Source organism: Toxorhynchites rutilus, chromosome 1 (genome assembly GCF_029784135.1).
Source record: "Toxorhynchites rutilus septentrionalis strain SRP chromosome 1, ASM2978413v1, whole genome shotgun sequence".
In the NCBI taxonomy this organism is placed as follows: domain Eukaryota; kingdom Metazoa; phylum Arthropoda; class Insecta; order Diptera; family Culicidae; genus Toxorhynchites; species Toxorhynchites rutilus.
Genome location: NC_073744.1, coordinates 162,377,298 through 162,395,697, shown reverse-complemented (window position 1 = coordinate 162,395,697; position 18,400 = coordinate 162,377,298). Strand labels below are relative to the sequence as shown.

Below are 18,400 nucleotides of genomic sequence, written 5' to 3'. Positions count from 1 at the left end.
GAAGTGTTTCTCCGACACGTCGCATTAAATGTAATTTACTGAACAACATGTCACAAGCTGGATGGGAATAAATTTTTCCAATTGTGAAAGCTGTGGCGAGTGGCAAACGCAATAGCTAAACAGGAAGGTTTAACCGAACAAGATGGGAATATCGAGTGATAACAAATACACAACACCAAAGGTTCTTTTCAGAACCATCAACATATTCATAAAGAGTAAACAGTAAACTAATCCATTTTTCAGGTAGATAGGTAGGTATTCACGTAGGAGAAGAAAATAAAACGATATATATAAAATATATATTTAACAAAAGCTGTCCCCTTTGTATAGTCCTACGTCACTCCGGTTATGTCCCCGACATTACCCACCCGTTTTCAATTGCTTGATTAGTGATCTTAGTTCATAGGGACGCAACAAAAATTTTGTTAAGTGATTACCTTCAAATAAAAAAGTCGGACGAATACTCTTTCAGCAAAACTGAAACAATAAAAAAACAGAATGAAAAAAAAACTTACTGTGGGTTATTCTGAGAGTCGAGTCGGTATAAGTGACGTTTTTCCCTTCGGAGTTATATGACAATTCTCACCCAATTCTTAGAGTCGAGTGACTCGGAAGTACAATGAGAAATGAAAAGAGTTCATTGCACCTGGCTTTTTATTAACTACGCAGATTCTCAGAATACAATTGACTGTCACGTCGTGAAGCGACTCTCGGAATAGACCCCACTCTGTTTCTCTCTGAAAACAAACCAAAATATCGTGGGATGTTAATTGAGTCTTGGTCAGTACTTCAATTCGCGTTGACGGCATTGAGATTCGTTTACTAGTTTAGGAGAGCATCAAAGAATAATTGATTTTCACGCGGAATGAACACGTTTTTGAAACTAAAACTATGAATGAAATTCAACTTTTCCGTATGAAATTAGTATTCTATTTATATGGAAAATATTTTTTTTTGCATGTGGTGAAAAAAAAACATACAAATTATTTTAAAAACAACTGCATAATACACAACAAAATGGTGTTAATTTGGGTACGTAAAATTTTCCAATGCAGTCTTTCAGGTTGAGGTTGATTATTGAAGCTCTTTCCCCTGTATTCGCATGTCATTCATGAATTGCTGCATCACTATTCATTCGAGTGCGTTTTTTCTTCAGTTCCCATCACAGTTCATATTTGCAAATATTTAGTTGAATGGACATAAACCAATCGAATGGAAAAATTTGTTTACAATGAGTTCCATCTTTCAGATTTATTTCGAGAACGAGAATCGTTTCGCATTCAACTCATTCAGCCAGCTGTTGAAGCATTTTCGGTGTGCCAGTGAATAGTTCAGAGTTTCCTGGCGGACGCTTCAACTGAATGGAAATGGGATTTTCCATCCCTGAGTCCCCATTCTGGGAATGGGAGAAAAACATGTTCCGGGCTCAGAAATCGGAGATCGAACACAATGCGACCCATTTCCCATGCAAATCATGACCGCCGACCAAGCGAAACGAGCTGCTCTCTGCTTGCTTTGCTTACCTTTTTTTTTTCTTCGATCGAGCGATGCTGGAAAGAAGGTCTGCTTTTCGTCCCAGGGAGGGGTTTTAAGGGAATACGCACCCGTCTGATGTTGATGGCTTTTTCCGTTACAAGTAACAATTTGCGGCAAACATTTTGAGCCATTGTCTATTATCATCATCATCAGTGCCGAAGATGAATCCGATTGGCCACGGTCGAATGAGTTTTGTTTTACGTTACTATAATCTGAGAATTTTGGTTTGATTGGAGCTCCGGAAAAAAAAAGTGATTCGGAAGATGATGAGTATCGATTAATTAATAAAGTCAAACATTCTCGGGTACATAAACCGATAGGGTTCGACAGACTGCATCCTAAAATAAATGTCTACGGAAGCGTAAATAAACACAGAAGGAAAAATCTGAAATGACCGTAGACAGTCGGGTTTCGGATTTATTTTAACCGTCTCAACTCATCTTTTTCCCCCTTGTTTCAGTCGAGCGAGTCGTGGCGGAGTTGCGGGTGGAGGAGCTGGATCGGGAGCGGACCTCAGTACGAACTCCCGGACGTACGATTTGTATGATGCCGAGGTGGATGTCAGTCGAGAGAAACGCACCCAGCGCTATCTGGGAGCCATGGCATCCACCCAGGTGCTGTGCGTTTGTCCGCTGATGATTCTAAGGTGAGTTGTTATTATCCAACAGACAATTTCCGCCCTAATGAGTGTGAGTGGGTGTTCATTAAGTTCTGTTTCTTGATTGATTCTTATTGAGGGACTCAAATTGAACTATATAAATAAATTTTCCCCATGTTCAAGGCAACCATGGGCACCTCAACCTGTGCGGGGAAGCTATCTCCGTTGTAACAATTAGATTCCCTCCTCGGGTGTAACGCTGGGTATTGTTGCCAGTCCCGGCACAAACATTGTGCGTAGGATGAATATTATTAATATCCGTCAGTCTCAATTACGACGAACCTAGATTTTCCTCCGTCCATTTTTGTTTTGCCTCCGATCTCGGAGGGTGACTTCATGACAAAATGCGTGGTAATGTCGCCTCGGTGTGGCACGATGATGCACGAGCTGCTCTATTGGTATCACGGCGGTGACTTCCTGTTTCCCATTCTGGGCAGGTTTATCTTCCTTCGATGGAATTGAATATTCACCACGATGGAGTAGAAAAATAAAAGTAAATGTCACGAGCCATTGTTCGCTGCAATAACTAGGCTATTCCAAACGGAGAGATATTATAGTCCTTGGAAGATGCTTCACGGTCATGAAATTGACATTCCAAATCACTTCCAAATGCCCGACACTTGGTCAAATTCTACCCACAATTAATTACACTCCCTCCCACAGAATCCGCTCCGGTAAAATGTTCCCCCATTTGACTACTTTTCACTCCATGGTTTATGGAGGCGAAATTCGGATCCGATAGAAGCGACCGACCTTTTTGGTGAAGGCGAAGAGTGCTTTCGCCTCCGTCCGAAGGAACTGAAGAACATTCCATAGCGGGAGAGCCAACCGAGCCATAAATTGCTTGCCTCAACATGCTTTTTTTCTCGAACGATAACAAGGAACCTGCCTACCAAAGCACTCCCTCTCTCCGGCGGAATGCTTATCGGAATTGTTGTTGAATAATTCCGGCGCAAATTAGTCTTCGGTGGACGGAGCACTTGTAACGCGGGGACGCATAGGGGGGCGTAGGGAAGGCTACGGGATTCTAGGTAATACTTAGGCGATGTTTTCTTCTGCCCTTGTGTTCTCAGTTTGTGTACGTGAAGAAAATGAAGCTAATAGCTTCAAGGCTACGCGGCGATAATAATCGCAAGATGATTGTTACAAGAGTGCCACTGCCACTTAGGCAGAAGAGATGGAATAAACACCCAAAATGATACGCTTATTAAATAAGGTACACCGGGGCAAATTGGAACGATTTTGACGTAGGATTACGTCTTTCGGGAACATATTGGGGTACAAATTGAAAATCGAAAATCGAGCACATCGTGAAAATTGTCCAATTTCAAACGCTTATTGCTCAGTCATTAAATGATGGATTGATGAGATTTTTGCGTCAATCAATTTCGACACTCCATAACATTTTTTTACATTGAATAAAATAATATATGTCATGATACTAACTATCGAACAATTGAAAAATCTCAACCCCTATCCTAACGGAAATGCCCACCTCTGATTGGTCGAAATTGACGATACATGCGGCGGCTCGTGTACTTACAATTATTGGCCAGTTATTTCCTGATGGATTTACGAGATATTTGCATCAATCGATCTGAGCACTCCATAACAATTCATCACAATGGATAAAATAATATATCATATGAAACTAACTATCAAACAATCGTCGAAATTGGTCGAAATTGAAGATACGGAGAAATCGGCATTGCAAATACATCAAAGTAAAGGGGACTTTTGTTCCTACCGAAGCGTGTTCCCTAACAAAGACATTAAAACCACGCTGCCTGGGAGAAATCGGCATTACAAACACATGAACGTAGGGGGAGCTTTTGTTACCTCCGACATGTATTTCCTAACGAAGATTTCAAATTCAAGGTACCTGGGGGAAATCAGCATATAAATAACCTCGTTGTCGATAGTTTAACAAACGACGCGCACAAATATATAGTGCTCATTGTAACTAGCGTGGGCATTGCTGATTGCATACGTGCTGGCGAAAAAGTTGGGAGCGATGAACGAGTGTTTTTTTTTATTTTCGTTCCAATAAGAATCTTCCGATGGATTGATTGAACAATGATGTTTCAATGAACTGAATAGAACCTATGTTTCATAGAATATAAATAAAATTTAAATTCGGTAGTTTTATGTTGGTTGCTTCGTGGAATTTCATATCAGTGACCGATCATGCGTTGTAAAACTTTTAGCACAAGTGAAAGTGTAAAATTGTATGGTAGCGGTTGTATTAAAATGACTTGAAATATGAAACGATTTTTTTTCTCCCAAGGAAAGTTCATGCGACGAGTAAAATTGGGAAAATGAAGGAGTTCCGTGTTCCGTTGGGTTTGAAGCGAAAATGGAAATGGGTTGAATAAACAAACGTCCCTTTTCCGGGCTACCAAACCATTATCGAAGAGTTTAATAATGTGATTATTCAAACATATCCAAAACAACAGATAGCCTAACGGAATCTTACGTCAACTATGCGGTCGTGTCTCGGACACAGCCCTGATGTGACTTTTTTCGAAGTTCAACTTGAAAGTTATCCTAAAAAAATCACTAGATCACTAAATTGAAATCTGTTTGCAGCATATACAAGGTATAACAGATGACTTACGATAAAAAATAGGGATTTACAATGGATGCTTTTTTTTTATCCAAAATATATATTTTTATTAAGGCTCATATGGCGTCAGCCTAACGGGGCCGGGAGTTCAATATTTCGACAATGTTTGCTTACAACTATGTTAGTAATATGTAACCGATTACTAGAGGTTGGCTCGAGGTTAGTATTACAAGTGTTCTCATAATTGGTATGTTGCAGTCTTCAGTGCTCTGTACGTGTGCCCGACATGGGATACCTCCTATTGGGATGCAGCTGACCATTAATCAGCAACGCCCCCCTAGTCTGTACCCCATATCTAGCGTGGTGCGTCTTTCTCGACTCGAGGAATCCAGGATAGAATGGTCACTAGCCGACGCAATCATCAGTTCGTGTAGAGTTGTCATGATCGGTACAACCGTTGGCTCTTGTTGAATGATCAGTGGACTGCACAACCTTTGGCCCGTGTGTCTGTAAAGAGTGTGTGTATGTATTGCCGCGACTAAGTAAAAGTTTATCGATCGGATAGGAGGGATATGAAACGGGGACACAACGTAGGAAACATCATTAAACGTTGACATCGGCGTTTCTGAGGAACAGGTATAGATGAAGCAGAAGATCAGGATCACAGCTACCTAAGATATCCCGGACGGGGATCTCCGATTGTCTGCCTTGTGCTCTCAGTGCTCTAGAGAGCTGAGAGCGAGCAGCATGGAACCGGATACACGACCAGACAATATGCTCGATGTCGTGGTAGCCATCGCCACAATCACAAAGATTGTTTGCTGCGAGCCCAATGCGATAGAGATGCGCGTTTAGGTTGTAGTGATTGGACATAAGCCGAGATATCACGCGAATGAAATCACGACCTACATTCAATCCCTTGAACCATGCACTCGTCGAGACCTTAGGGATAATTGTGTGTAACCAACGACCGAACTCATCTTCACTCCACATGCGCTGCCAACTAACGAGTGTGTCCTGACGAGGAATGTGAAAAAATTCATTATAGGCAATTTGCCTTTCAAAAAGTGTGCCTTCTAAAGCGCCCACCTTAGCTAGCGAGTCCGCTTTCTCATTCCCCGGAATCGAGCAATGAGAGGGAACCCATGCTAAGGTAATCTTGAATAATTTTTCGACCAAAACACTCAATAGATGTCTTATTCTTGTTAGGAAATAAGATGAGCGTTTATCAACCTTCATTGAGCGGATTGCCTCTATTGAGCTGAGACTGTCTGAAAAAATAAAATAATGGTCGATGGGCAGTGTTTCAATGATCCCTAGAGCATAGTATATCGCACCCATTTCTGCGACATACACGGAACAAGGATCTTTGAATTTGAAAGAGGCACTGGAATTTTCATTGAAGATGCAGAAGCCAGTGGACCCGTTTATGAATGAACCGTCAGTAAAGAACATTTTATCAGATCCAACTTTCCCATATTTTTCCGAAAATATCGACGGAATAACATTGGAGCGTAGATGATCTGGTATTCCATGGATTTTTTGTCGCATGGACAGATAAAAAATGACAGATGAATTGCAGAAGTATGGGAAGCAAACTTGGTTGGAGATGCCTGGTGAAGGGTGCACGTCGTGGGTAAGGTACTCATGGTATAAAGACATAAAACTTGACTGAGGAGTCAGTTGGAGTAGATTTTCGAAGTTATCAATCACCAATGGATTCATGATCTTGCAACGGATGAGAAATCTGCAGGATAATTCTGTGAACCGAAGAGTAAGCGGGGGTACTCCTGCCAAAACTTCGAGACTCATCGTATGTGTCGAATGCAAACACCCCATGGCTATACGCAAGCAACGATATTGTATTCTCTCCAGCTTGAGAATGTGAATCCTGGCAGCTGATCGGAAGCAAAAACTGCCATATTCTAACACTGATAATATCGTTGTTTTGTACAACTGAATGAGGTCTCCTGGATGGGCACCCCACCATGTTCCGGTAATTGTTTGGAGAAAATTGATTCTTTGCTGGCATTTCTGTTTCAAATACGCAATGTGTCTCCCCCAGGTACACTTAGAATCAAAATATACACCCAGGTATTTGAAAAACATAGAGTGTTGGATCGTTTTGCCGGATAGGTGAAGCTGGAATTGGGCGGGTTCGTGCTTCCTAGAAAAAACGACCATTTCAGTTTTCTCCGTAGAGAATTCGATACCCAGCTTGAGGGCCCACGTGAACAGATTGTTCATGGTATCTTGCAACGACTTTTGCAGAGCGACGGGATTAGTACCCATGATGGAAATAACTCCATCGTCTGCAAGTTGTCTCAGCGTGCAGTCTCTAGTTAGACAATCATCCATATCATTGACGTAAAAACTGTACAAGAGGGGGCTTAGGCAGGAGCCTTGTGGTAGGCCCATAAAACTGTAACGAGAAGATTTCGAGCTGCCATGAGAGAAAATCATGTGCTTTTCTGACAGTAAATTGTACAGGAAATTATTGAGAATTGGTGAAAGTCCACGATTATGAAGCTTCTCTGAGAGAATTTCCATGGAAACTGAATCAAATGCCCCTTTGATATCGAGAAAAACGGAAGCCATTTGTTCTTTGCGAGCAAATGCGATTTGGATTTCAGAAGATAGCAGCGCGAGACAATCATTTGTCCCTTTACCTCGGCGGAAGCCAAACTGCGTATTTGACAGCAAATTGTTCGTTTCGACCCACTTGTCCAAACGAAGTAGAATCATTTTCTCTAACAATTTACGAATACAGGATAACATTGCAATCGGCCTATACGAATTGTGATCGCAAGCCGGCTTGTTGGGTTTCCGTATGGCTATCACTCTCACTTGTCTCCAGTCATGCGGGACAATATTCAGCTCCAGAAACTTGTTGAACAAGTTCAGCAAACGCTGTTTTGCCAAGTCGGGAAGATTCTTCAACAAGTTGAATTTAATCTTGTCCGACCCCGGAGCTGAATTGTTACATGAGAGAAGAGCAATTGAGAATTCCACCATCGAAAAATTCTCATAATCGCTTTGAAGTGGAATGTCGCGTTCGACGTTTTGTGCAGGAACGGTGTCGGGGCAAACCTTCCTTGCAAGGTTAAAAATCCAACGGTCAGAGTATTCCTCACTTTCGTTTGTATGGTTCCAGCCACGCATTTTCCTAGCCGTATTCCAAAGAGTGCTCATAGCTGTCTCCCTTGACAAACCATTGACGAATTTCCGCCAATATCCACACTTTTTTGCTTTAATCAGACCTTTTAGTTTGGCTTCTAGAGCTTGGTACTTTCGAAACCATTCCACTAATCCAGTTTTCCTGAATTTTTTGAAAGCGGATGATTTTTCAAGGTAGACCTTTGAACACTCCTTGTCCCACCAAAGTGATGGAGGACGACGTCGGAAAGTGGTAGCCGGTACACGTTTCTTTTGAGCTTGAAGTGCGCTTTCGTAAATCAAACTCGATATAAAGTTATACTCTTCGAGTGGAGGAAGTTCATGCATTGAAACAATTGCTTCAGATATTATTTCCGCAAATGTTCTCCAGTCAATATTCTTCGTGAGGTCATACGAAATATTGACTGACTCACGAAAGCTTGATTCATTAGCGATCGATAAAATTATTGGTAGGTGATCACTACCGTGGGGATCTTGGATTACCTTCCACATGCAATCCAGGGATAATGAAGAAGAGCAGAGAGATATGTCTAGCATGCTTGCCCGTGCAGGAGGGTTGGCTATCCTAGTTGCTTCCCCAGTATTCAAAACTGTCAATTTGAAGTTGTCGCACAGATCATAAATCAAAGTGGCACGGTTGTCATCGTAGAGTGATCCCCATGCTGTTCCATGGGAGTTGAAATCACCTAAGATTAACCGCGGCTCCGGCATTGCCTCGATAGTATCAAAGAACTGATGGCGGCCAGGCGTCCCAAAAGTACTGCATTTTCATTACAGTCGGTATGAAATAAAATCGAGACTCACTGTGTGCGCGCTACATTCGCATACAAGCGACAGAGCACGAATGAATAAAATAAACCTGTGCTATAGCAGTCGGTGCTTCGTCGAATTTGTCTGATTTGTCGGGCCCGATCGTAGTGAGCCAAACGTACTGTTAATTTTCCATTTTTTCGTGTCTGCTACTCCATTTATTCTGTCGCTGTAACAGTTGCTCACGATGCGATGAATATCATCGGTTTACCCGAGTTACTGTCAAATTTGACTGTCGCAAGAAAAATGTCATGACCAAGAAATCGCGATCGTAAGACAAGCCTTTATTTTATGCGTTTGTGCTTTTTCACCAGTACGCTCTGGGATGTGGTTGTGAGCACAAGTTACGTATATACAGAGACAGCCGATTCAATTTTAGATCGGCTGTATCGAGAATGATGTACTGTTGGGATGGCCGAATCAAGATAGGTACACAAATGAGCAGCAATTCATAGGAGAAACAAGCACGGATTCCTTAATGATTCTAGGCGAGAGTTTCTTTGTTAATATGTATATTGATGACATCGGGAAATACTCAGTGATGGGAATGTTTAGGTTTATCCTCCAAGTAGGAAGCCAACTTTAAACGTTCGAAAACCGATGGATTTCAAACAGGCTCAGTACAATTTTTTTTAGAGGCGAACCAGCCCAGGAGGCTGAAAGTCTCTTCAATAAAGAATTAAAAAAAGGACATATTTTTTATTATGTATGGTCCTCATGACCTAGTGGCTTGCGTGGCGCTTGCCACGGGGGCTTCGAGTTCGATTTCCGTTCGGGTTAGAAATTCCATCCGAACGATCCACTCCATCGTTGCTCCTACCCGCTCCACTACCCCCAGCTTCACTCTCATCTGGCCATGCATTTGCACCCGCGAAACTTTCATCTACGCTAATTCCACCCACAACACTTCCTCTCGCATTTCTTTCAACAGATTCTCCCCTGTTGCTCACACTCCTCACTACTCACAATTCGGAATATGCTGCAGAATTCACCAGAAACTGAAAATTATCTTCCATTTCAAAGCCTACAACCTATAGTTTGCGAATGAGAAAATGAATAAAATACTGGTGAATAAAGAACACACTTTTGTAAGCGAACGACGTTGCATAATATATACAAAGACACCCGACATCATCAGCACGAGGGAAAAAAATCATTCTCGACAGTAGCAATGCATTTACGATTGCATTCCGAATCTACAAACAACATGACTAGTTAGCAACCAGGCCTGTCGCAGACGAATGAACAAAATACTCACATATGGAAATGCAGCCGTGTACAGCACACGACAGTAAATATAAATGTCGCACGACATTTTCACTGTGTGATTGTCGTTAATAGATTGATCTAACGACTGTTACGGGCCAATGATGGTGACAGTCGTCAGAATACAGTCGTGGTGCGGTACATTTGGTACCCCTGATGGCGGCCTACCGTAGTTCTGGGAGGGATATATATCGAAGCAATGCAGAGGTCTTCGCCATTGATTTGTGTCTGGCAAGCAACAACTTCAATGCCTGTCATCGATGGGAGAGTGACTCTATAGAAGGAGTGACATTTTTAATCCCCAATAGTACGCCACCAAACGAGTCGTTACGATCGAGGCGAATAATGTTGAAATCGTGGAAATTCAGCTCATCGGCTGAAGAAAGCCATGTTTCACAGAGAGAAAATACATCACAGTTAGAGCTGTGAACTAAAAATTTAAACTGATCTAGTTTAGGAATGATGCTTCTGCAATTCCACTGTATTACAGTGGTCAAATCCTTGACCTCTTGCCCTGAATCAGGCATCGAGGGAAATGAACGCTGCCAAAAAACCACATTTTTCTCTCAAAAATGTTCTCACAATCGGAAGCAAACATAATACTATGCTTTTAAGAGGGTCATTTATATTTAAAGCATTTAAAATGTTGTCCACCAGGTCAGAAAGCGCAAGCCAGCCAGATTGTGGCTGTTGCCTCGACCGCGAAAAAGGAGCAGACGTGTTGGGTGCTGCTCCGGGAAGTGCTGAGGACCCCTGGTGCGTAGAAGAACCGCTTAAACCAGGAGGTACTTGCTTCGGTCTATTCTCAGCACGTTCGATTCGAGTTTTCATTCCAACTTGGGAAGTTTCGGTTTTCTTTCTGGGGAGTGATGGAAAAGAAGTATTTTTTCTTTTCCTGATGGCACCCTGCGATGTACCGGAACTTCCTGCATTGGGAGCGTCAGCAACAGGCTCGTCGTTCTGCAGAATGGAGTAGGGATTGTCCTGAGTCGTTGGAACGGGACTCTTAAGCATTTCTGCGTAAGTCCGCTTGGAACGTTCTTTTAAGGAACGCTTGATTTTTTCCCCTCGTTGTATGTACACCGGGCATTGAGTAAGATCATGAGGAGTCCCGCCGCAATGAAGACACTTGCGCTCTTTCGGGCAAGGATTCTCATCATGGCTCTCTCCACAATCTGCGCAACGTTTTTTGTTGCAACAATAGGCGGCCGTGTGACCGAGTTGCATACATTTGTTGCATTTCATTACCCGGGGTACAAACAACCGAACAGGTAAACGAAGTGCACCTATTGCAACGTAGTTTGGAAGGGCGGAACCCTCAAATGTCACACGAAAAGAGTTTGTCCGATTGAGAACTCTTTTGTCATTTTTAACTGACACAGATTTCAGTCGATCGCATACAAGAATCTTCACACTTTTAAGTGAAGAGTTCTTGAAGCGACCGACACCATCGAGTATCTCTTTTCGAGTCAAACCCTTTTCGTTTATTACACCGTCTATTTCAACGTTGCAACAGGGTACGTATACGCGATACTCGATCGCAAAGAGATCACAGCGCTTTATTTCATTCGCTTGGGTTCTGCTGGAGACGACAACTCGTAATTTGTCTGGCCCCATCCGAGTAATCTCGGTAACTTCGGAAAATTTCTGTGTCAACTCTTTTGAGATGCGAATGACGTTAAGAGGTTTGGATTTTCGTCTAAAGTATACGATAAATGGGCCTTTGGCGCCATCAGGGTGTTCTTTTAGACGAAAATCCTGCTTCTCGTCTTTTTCCTCATCTTCAGAGCTTTCTATTTCGTATACAGAATTTTCCTCCTCATCTTCTGTTTCATCCTCCTGCTCTTCAGGAGGAGGTTCATTATCTGATATATTCTTTGGCGTGGGTGGGGGATCCTCCCCGCCCTCTGCCATATTAATAAAAACGAAGAAGTAGACAACTGTTCGATATGAACAGAATATAATAATTTGGAAAATATAAATTAGTAAAAGAAATTATATTTCTATATAAGTTATTGTTGAAAATTTTATTTATTTCAATTTTTGTTATTATGTGTAATTTTAAAATGAAAAAAGTTCCAATAAAAGTTCAACGGTGATGTAAGAAATGAACACCCCTAATGCCAACGCTTGCCGATATGATAAACACAATGATAAACAATGGTATAAATCGAGCACAGAAGCTATACAGAATGATGGAAGAGGTAAGAGGAAAATAAACTTCTACTTGCCCCGCTGCTGTGTAGCGTGTGTGATGATGTGACTTGCTGCCGGATTGTCTCGATAGCGCACCACTTTTTATGAGCTTTACTCGCTCGCAGCGCACCAGATGAAAAAATACACACTAGAAACGGATGTAAAAAAAAACACCTGTATCGGATCAAATATAGGTTCGACCGATCTGCTTGCGAGTTGTCGAAGCCATTGTTTCGGATCAGATGAAAATCGATTTTTTATTCCACAAATTTGGGCCTTGAACACCTGTTCAAACCAGAAAATTCACTTATACTGAACCAGATGCACATATTCTACGCTTCGCACTATATATTTTTATGTTGTCACTAGATTTTCTTATCAAAATCCAATTAATAACGCAGACATGGGTTCTTCTGACACCATGTAAGCTATATGCAAGTAAATCGAATGACGTTTATTCAATGTGTATATATGTTACAAGGTAGTGTTATATAATGATTGGTTAACAAAGGTTATACATATACGTTACAATTCTCACGAGAAAAAATTTGAATTATGTATCAAATATCGTCAGTTGCTTTTGCAAAACCACGCAAACCCAACGGTTTTTTTCAATCAATAACAACCGTCCACTGACACACTAACAAGGAAAACTTTCAGCAATCTTAAAAATAATTATCCATTCATTTATTGAGAATTGATTCAGATGCAATTTCAAACAAATGATCACAGAGCCAGCGATAGTCCTACGTCTACCTTGCGGATATATCACAGATATAACCCACTTATAATTTTTTTGGTCTGGAATCTGGCCAAGACACCTTGTATCGATCCCAGAACACTGTTACTGATTGTAACATTGTTCCAAAATACTTTACATAAACATAAGTACGTTATTTTCGATGAAACGCACACTGGACCAAATCACCCCACAGAAGGTCCAAATCACCCCGCATCAAATTTTAATGTCCAAAAATCATCTCTTTTATTCTATGATATATTTGGTAGTTTAAATCAAGCTGATTAAACATTATTGAAATTATCTAGTATTCAAACCAGACTTCATGAGTGACCGTTTTCAACTGATTTTATTGTTCAATTTATTTCTTCGCGCACCCATGGTTAGCGATCGTTGCTTATCTTAGTAAGCTAAACAAAAGATAGCATGCTAACGCGGATTCCGCATTTGTTATTGTTACAGATCGTATTTCGATCTCGGTCTGACCGTTCTATTGCGGATGTTTGTAATGCTTTAATGTTAGCTACCGTAGGGTGGCGTTATATTGATATTCGGTACATTATAATTTGTAAATACAAATCTAAAGATGTATGTGTGTGATATACAGTGTAGGGATTCATATGTATGTGTAATCTATAGGTGTGTGTGTGTGTTCTAACTCCTCCCCATTTAGATTGGCGAATCCTCCTGGCATTCGTCTATTCCTCTTATTCGTCTAATTTTTGTATTTAGATCTTTCAGTTTTATAGTAGTCTCTATTTTTGTGCGTCCAAATTTTATTTTAATTATAATAATTGTGACGATTAGACACACTATTATGGTTGTCAAACTAAATGATACGATGTGAAATTTAAAATGAAGGCTCTCTGTTTTATGTTTAATATAATTTAGTTTCTCTCTTTCAATTTCTTTTTCATTGATTATTTTGTTATAGGTTGTGTTTTTGTTCGATTGTATTATTTTAAATTGATATTGTGCCTCGTGTACGATAAATATCTTGTTTTCAATACACATTTCTTCTGTTATTTTCAGTATTTTAGGTGGAAAAATTGTAATTTGACCTTGAATGGTTGTAATGTTTGTAGGTTTTCTTATAATAATCAATGTGTCAGTATAAATATTTTCATTGATTTCTTCGTCCTCAGTACATTTAGGGGCTAGTAAATATTGGTTACATTCATATTTTTCCTGTGGTGTACAACTATTCCATAGTGTACCATTTTTGTCAATCAATCTGTACTCTCTTTTCATATTTTCGATAGGTAAAATTCTATAAAGTTGAATTTTATTTATTTCCCTTGGAACTTTGTATATAAAGAGCATATTTCTGTTGTTAGAAGTAATTTTGACTGTTCCAAAGTGAATTATCTCTGAGATTGATAAATTACTCTTATTTTCTATTTTCAATAATTCATTTTTTGTAAATATGACTGGATATATTATTTCTTGTTTTGCGAATGAAATTGCTTGTGTTATATAAACTAATTCCTGTATCAAATATTCCAGATTGTGGCTCAGATTGAGATAAAAATATATCATGTTTTTTTTCTTGTATAACTTCATCTATTTGTGTCTGTAAGCCATTTATTCTTATCGTCAATTGATCGTTGATTATAACTTGTTTATTTTCTTCTGTTATTATGTTGTTCATTGTATTATTGATGATTCTTAGGTCATTGGCATCAGGTGAACCTGATAGCCATTTCCAAACTTGTCCTAAAATTTCCCATCTTTTGAATCTTGGGGTGTATATTTTGAAAAATAAATCTTTTAATTTTGAAAGTTTATCCTGTAGTTCATAACTAAATGTTGAATTAATACCTCGTGTCATTGTTACGTATTCGTATTCCCCGATTACATGTTTTATTTGTGTAATGTTGATTTGATGGATTAGAATAACTTCACCATTTGAGACGATACATTCCTTTTCTTCATAAAGTAGATACGCCTTATCCTTGACGTCGCTTATTTCTATTCTTAGGATGGCGGTTATTAGGAATATCCACGTGAGTTTCACTGAAAAGATTTTGAATTTATTAGTCGTTTATGGATTCTACGGTTATTCGTATCAACTATATATGAGGGGTGATTTTCCTTTACATAATTAATCCTGTATCTGGGTTTATTTTTGTCTATATCGTTTGTTTTTCCCATATATCTTGTCCTTGATCTAAATTTGGATATTCTTCTAATACTTTCTTGTACTGCTCTTGTAGTTTTTCTAAGTCCTCTTTTGTCATGTTATTGAACCATAACTCGATCGGTTTATGTCCGGTGACTTTATGAATCGTGTGATTGTATTTTCGATAAGCTTGTGCAATTTCCATTTTACTTGGTTTATTTTCTTTCTTTGTACAGCGTAGAATCTCCCTTACTGTAGAGTGGACTCTCTCTATTTGGCCGTTGGTTTCACTTCTATGCACTGGTGTTGTTGTATGATTAATTCCAAGCTCTCTGAATAGAAGTTGAACTTTTTGTGTTAAGAATGATGATTCGTTGTCTATCATGATATGTTCAGCTTGAGGAAACTCATTTAACATTTCTATGAAAGCTTCTTCAACATCCTGTGTGTTACGTGTGTTTAGAAATCTGAATGTAACATATTTTGTCAATTTATCAATTACATTCATTATAATGTTGTTGTCAATGAAGACTAAATCAGCATGTAAATGTGTTCCTTTCATTGGTACTGGTGTATTTGTAAGTTTCTCCTGTATTGGATTACGATCATATTTTTGTAGTACACATATTTTACATGTTTTTACATATTTTTCAAATAGTGTCCTCATTTTTGGGAATTAATAGTGCTCGAGTGCCTGTTGAACATTTTCTCTTGCATTGCGATGAGCGTAATCGTGGATTTCTTTAATTTTTTTCAATTGGTCTTCTTCATCAAACATTTCTTTTACTTCCATTGGTGCGTAGTATATTTTTGTTTTGCTATTAGAGAGATGTTCCTTGTAAGTTTCTTGTAATAATCCAATAATTCTCGTAGGTGCTTTGATTCCAGTTTTTATTCTGTCTTGTATGATCATTAAAAATTCTTCCTGTATTTGTTTATCTGTTTTTCCTTCAAAATTCACATAGATGCGTGTTCTGCCATCTTGTGTTGTATACGTAGCTTTTTCACCCTCAATATACACGATTTGTAATTTGTAGACATTAATAGGAGCAGTAGAACTTGGAAAAAAATATTCGTCTGAGTCTTCTGCGCTATGAGCAGTCATTGTATTAACAGAAACTCTACCCAATGCATCTGCGACTTTGTTAGTATTGCCTGGTTTGTATTTTATTTCTATCTTATATGTTTCAATTGTCGATTTCCATCTTCTTAACTTACTGTTATCATTATTTTGTGATATTGTATAAGTTAATGGTTGATGGTCAGTGAAAACAATTATTTTTTGACCATAAATATAATTCCTTAAATTTTTCAAACTCCATTTTATTGCTAATAACTCCTTCTCTATTGTGGAATAATTTTGTTCACTAGAGCTCAATGTTCTACTGATAAATGTTATGGGCTTTTCGCCTTGCTCTGTTTTTTGTGAAAGTACAGCGCCTATAGCAATGTTGCTCGCGTCTGTCGTTAATAAGAATTCTTTCGTATAGTCTGGATATTCTAATGTAGCGTCGTTAGAGATAGCGTTTTTAATTGTTTCGATAGCTTGTCTAGCTTCATGGGTGAGATCTATTCTTGTGTTATTATCTCTTCTGTTGTCAATACCTTTCAAGTAATTGGTTAGTGGTTTGCAAATATGTGCATATCTGTGGATGAATTTTCTGTAATATTCACTAAATCCTAAAAATGCTCTGAGTTCCTTAATTGTCTTTGGTTCGGGATACTCATTTAATGCTTGTAGTTTCTTTGGGTCCGGTCTAATTCCGTCAGTAGAAATAATGTGTCCTAGGAAATTTACTTCTTTCTGTAAAAATTGAGATTTGTCAATTTGAATAGTAACTTTGTGCCCAACCAAAGTTTGGAATATTTTACGTATATTTTGTATATGTTCCTCCAATGTTTTCCCATATATGATGATATCGTCAATATATGCAAAGCATATTCTATTCAGATGTTCGCCCAATATTTGGTTGATTGCGTGTTGAAAGATCGCCGGCGCATTCTTCAAGCCGAACGGCAATCTTAAAAATTCGTATTTCTCAGTTCCTGTGCTAAATGCTGTTTTTTCAATATCTCTTGTATCTAGTTTAATTTGATGAAACCCATTTTTTAGATCAATAACTGTAAAATATTTTTGTCCTTTCAACTGAGACAATATACTATTTATATCTGGCATTGGAAATTTATATTCGATTGTATTATCGTTTAACTTTCGATAGTCGATGACCATTCTATATTTTTGAATCTGACTGGTATCGATCTTCTTAGGAACGATCCATAACGGGGAATTATATGGCGATTGAGATTTTCTAATGATTCCTTTGTCTAATAGTTCTTGAATTTGTTCTTTAGCTTCGTTTCTCATATTGTGTGGTGGATTATAAGGTCTCGTATAGATAGGAAAATCGTCCTTAGTTCGAATTTTTGCTGGAATGGTTTTCATAGGTTCATTATTGTTGTTGTTTATTATCTTGAAATAATTTGAAATTTTCGCTAATTACTTCTTGCAGTTTATACTTCTCTTCCTCAGTTTGGATCATATGTATTGCATCAGAGTCATTTTCGTCGTATTTGAGGAATAATATTGTTTTGGGGAGTATAATAGTGTTATTAACGGTGTGAATAATTGCACCAATTCTTTGTAAGGTTTGAATTCCTATAATCCCGTCATATTTAGTTAAAAGTGGAAGTATATAATATTTTTGATTCTCGTTAACAGAAGGTATAATATATAATTTGCAAATTCATTTATAACATTTACACCATTTATGGATTCAACATGAAATCTATTTCGTAGTAGAAATGTTTTATCAACAATTCCTGGTTTGATAAAATTATATTTTGATCCTGTATCAATTAGAAATTTTCTTGTTTTTATTTTTCCTTGAATTTCCAAATATGGAAGGCCTTTTTTATTTAGGGTAAATAGTTGACATGAACTTGCCTCATTTCCGTGTTCCTCGCATTCTTCTATATTATTTATTAGCTGGTTTCTGTTTTCATAATTCACATGTCGTGATCGTGTTGAACGATCGATTTCCATCGGCTCCCCTCTCGGATTATTTCTTAGCTCTCGATCACGCTGAAGTTGTTGCTGGAACTGTTGGTTCTCATGTTGCTGTTGTTGGAATGGTTGGACTTCTCGTTGTTGTTGTAATTGTTGTAAATCTCGCAGTTGATGTGGTTGAAATTCTCGTTGTTCAAAACCTCGTTGTTGTCTTTGAAATGGTTGAAATTCTCGTTGTTCAAAACCTCGTTGTCTTTGAAATGGTTGAAATTCTCGTTGCTCAAAACTTCGTTGTTGTCTTTGAAATGGTTGAAATTCTCGTA

At 38.8% G+C, this 18,400-nt stretch overlaps 1 protein-coding gene across 2 annotated transcripts in view; it reads left to right on the top strand.

Annotated features, from left to right (window-relative positions):
• Positions 1-18,400, top strand: part of LOC129763618 (alpha-1D adrenergic receptor) — a 329,279-nt gene that overhangs the window by 285,990 nt on the left and 24,889 nt on the right. For both annotated transcript variants that reach the window (XM_055762858.1, XM_055762857.1), the window contains one exon: positions 1,997-2,182. In XM_055762858.1, the coding sequence (XP_055618833.1) occupies positions 1,997-2,182 (186 nt within the window). The remainder of the gene's footprint in view (positions 1-1,996; positions 2,183-18,400) is intronic.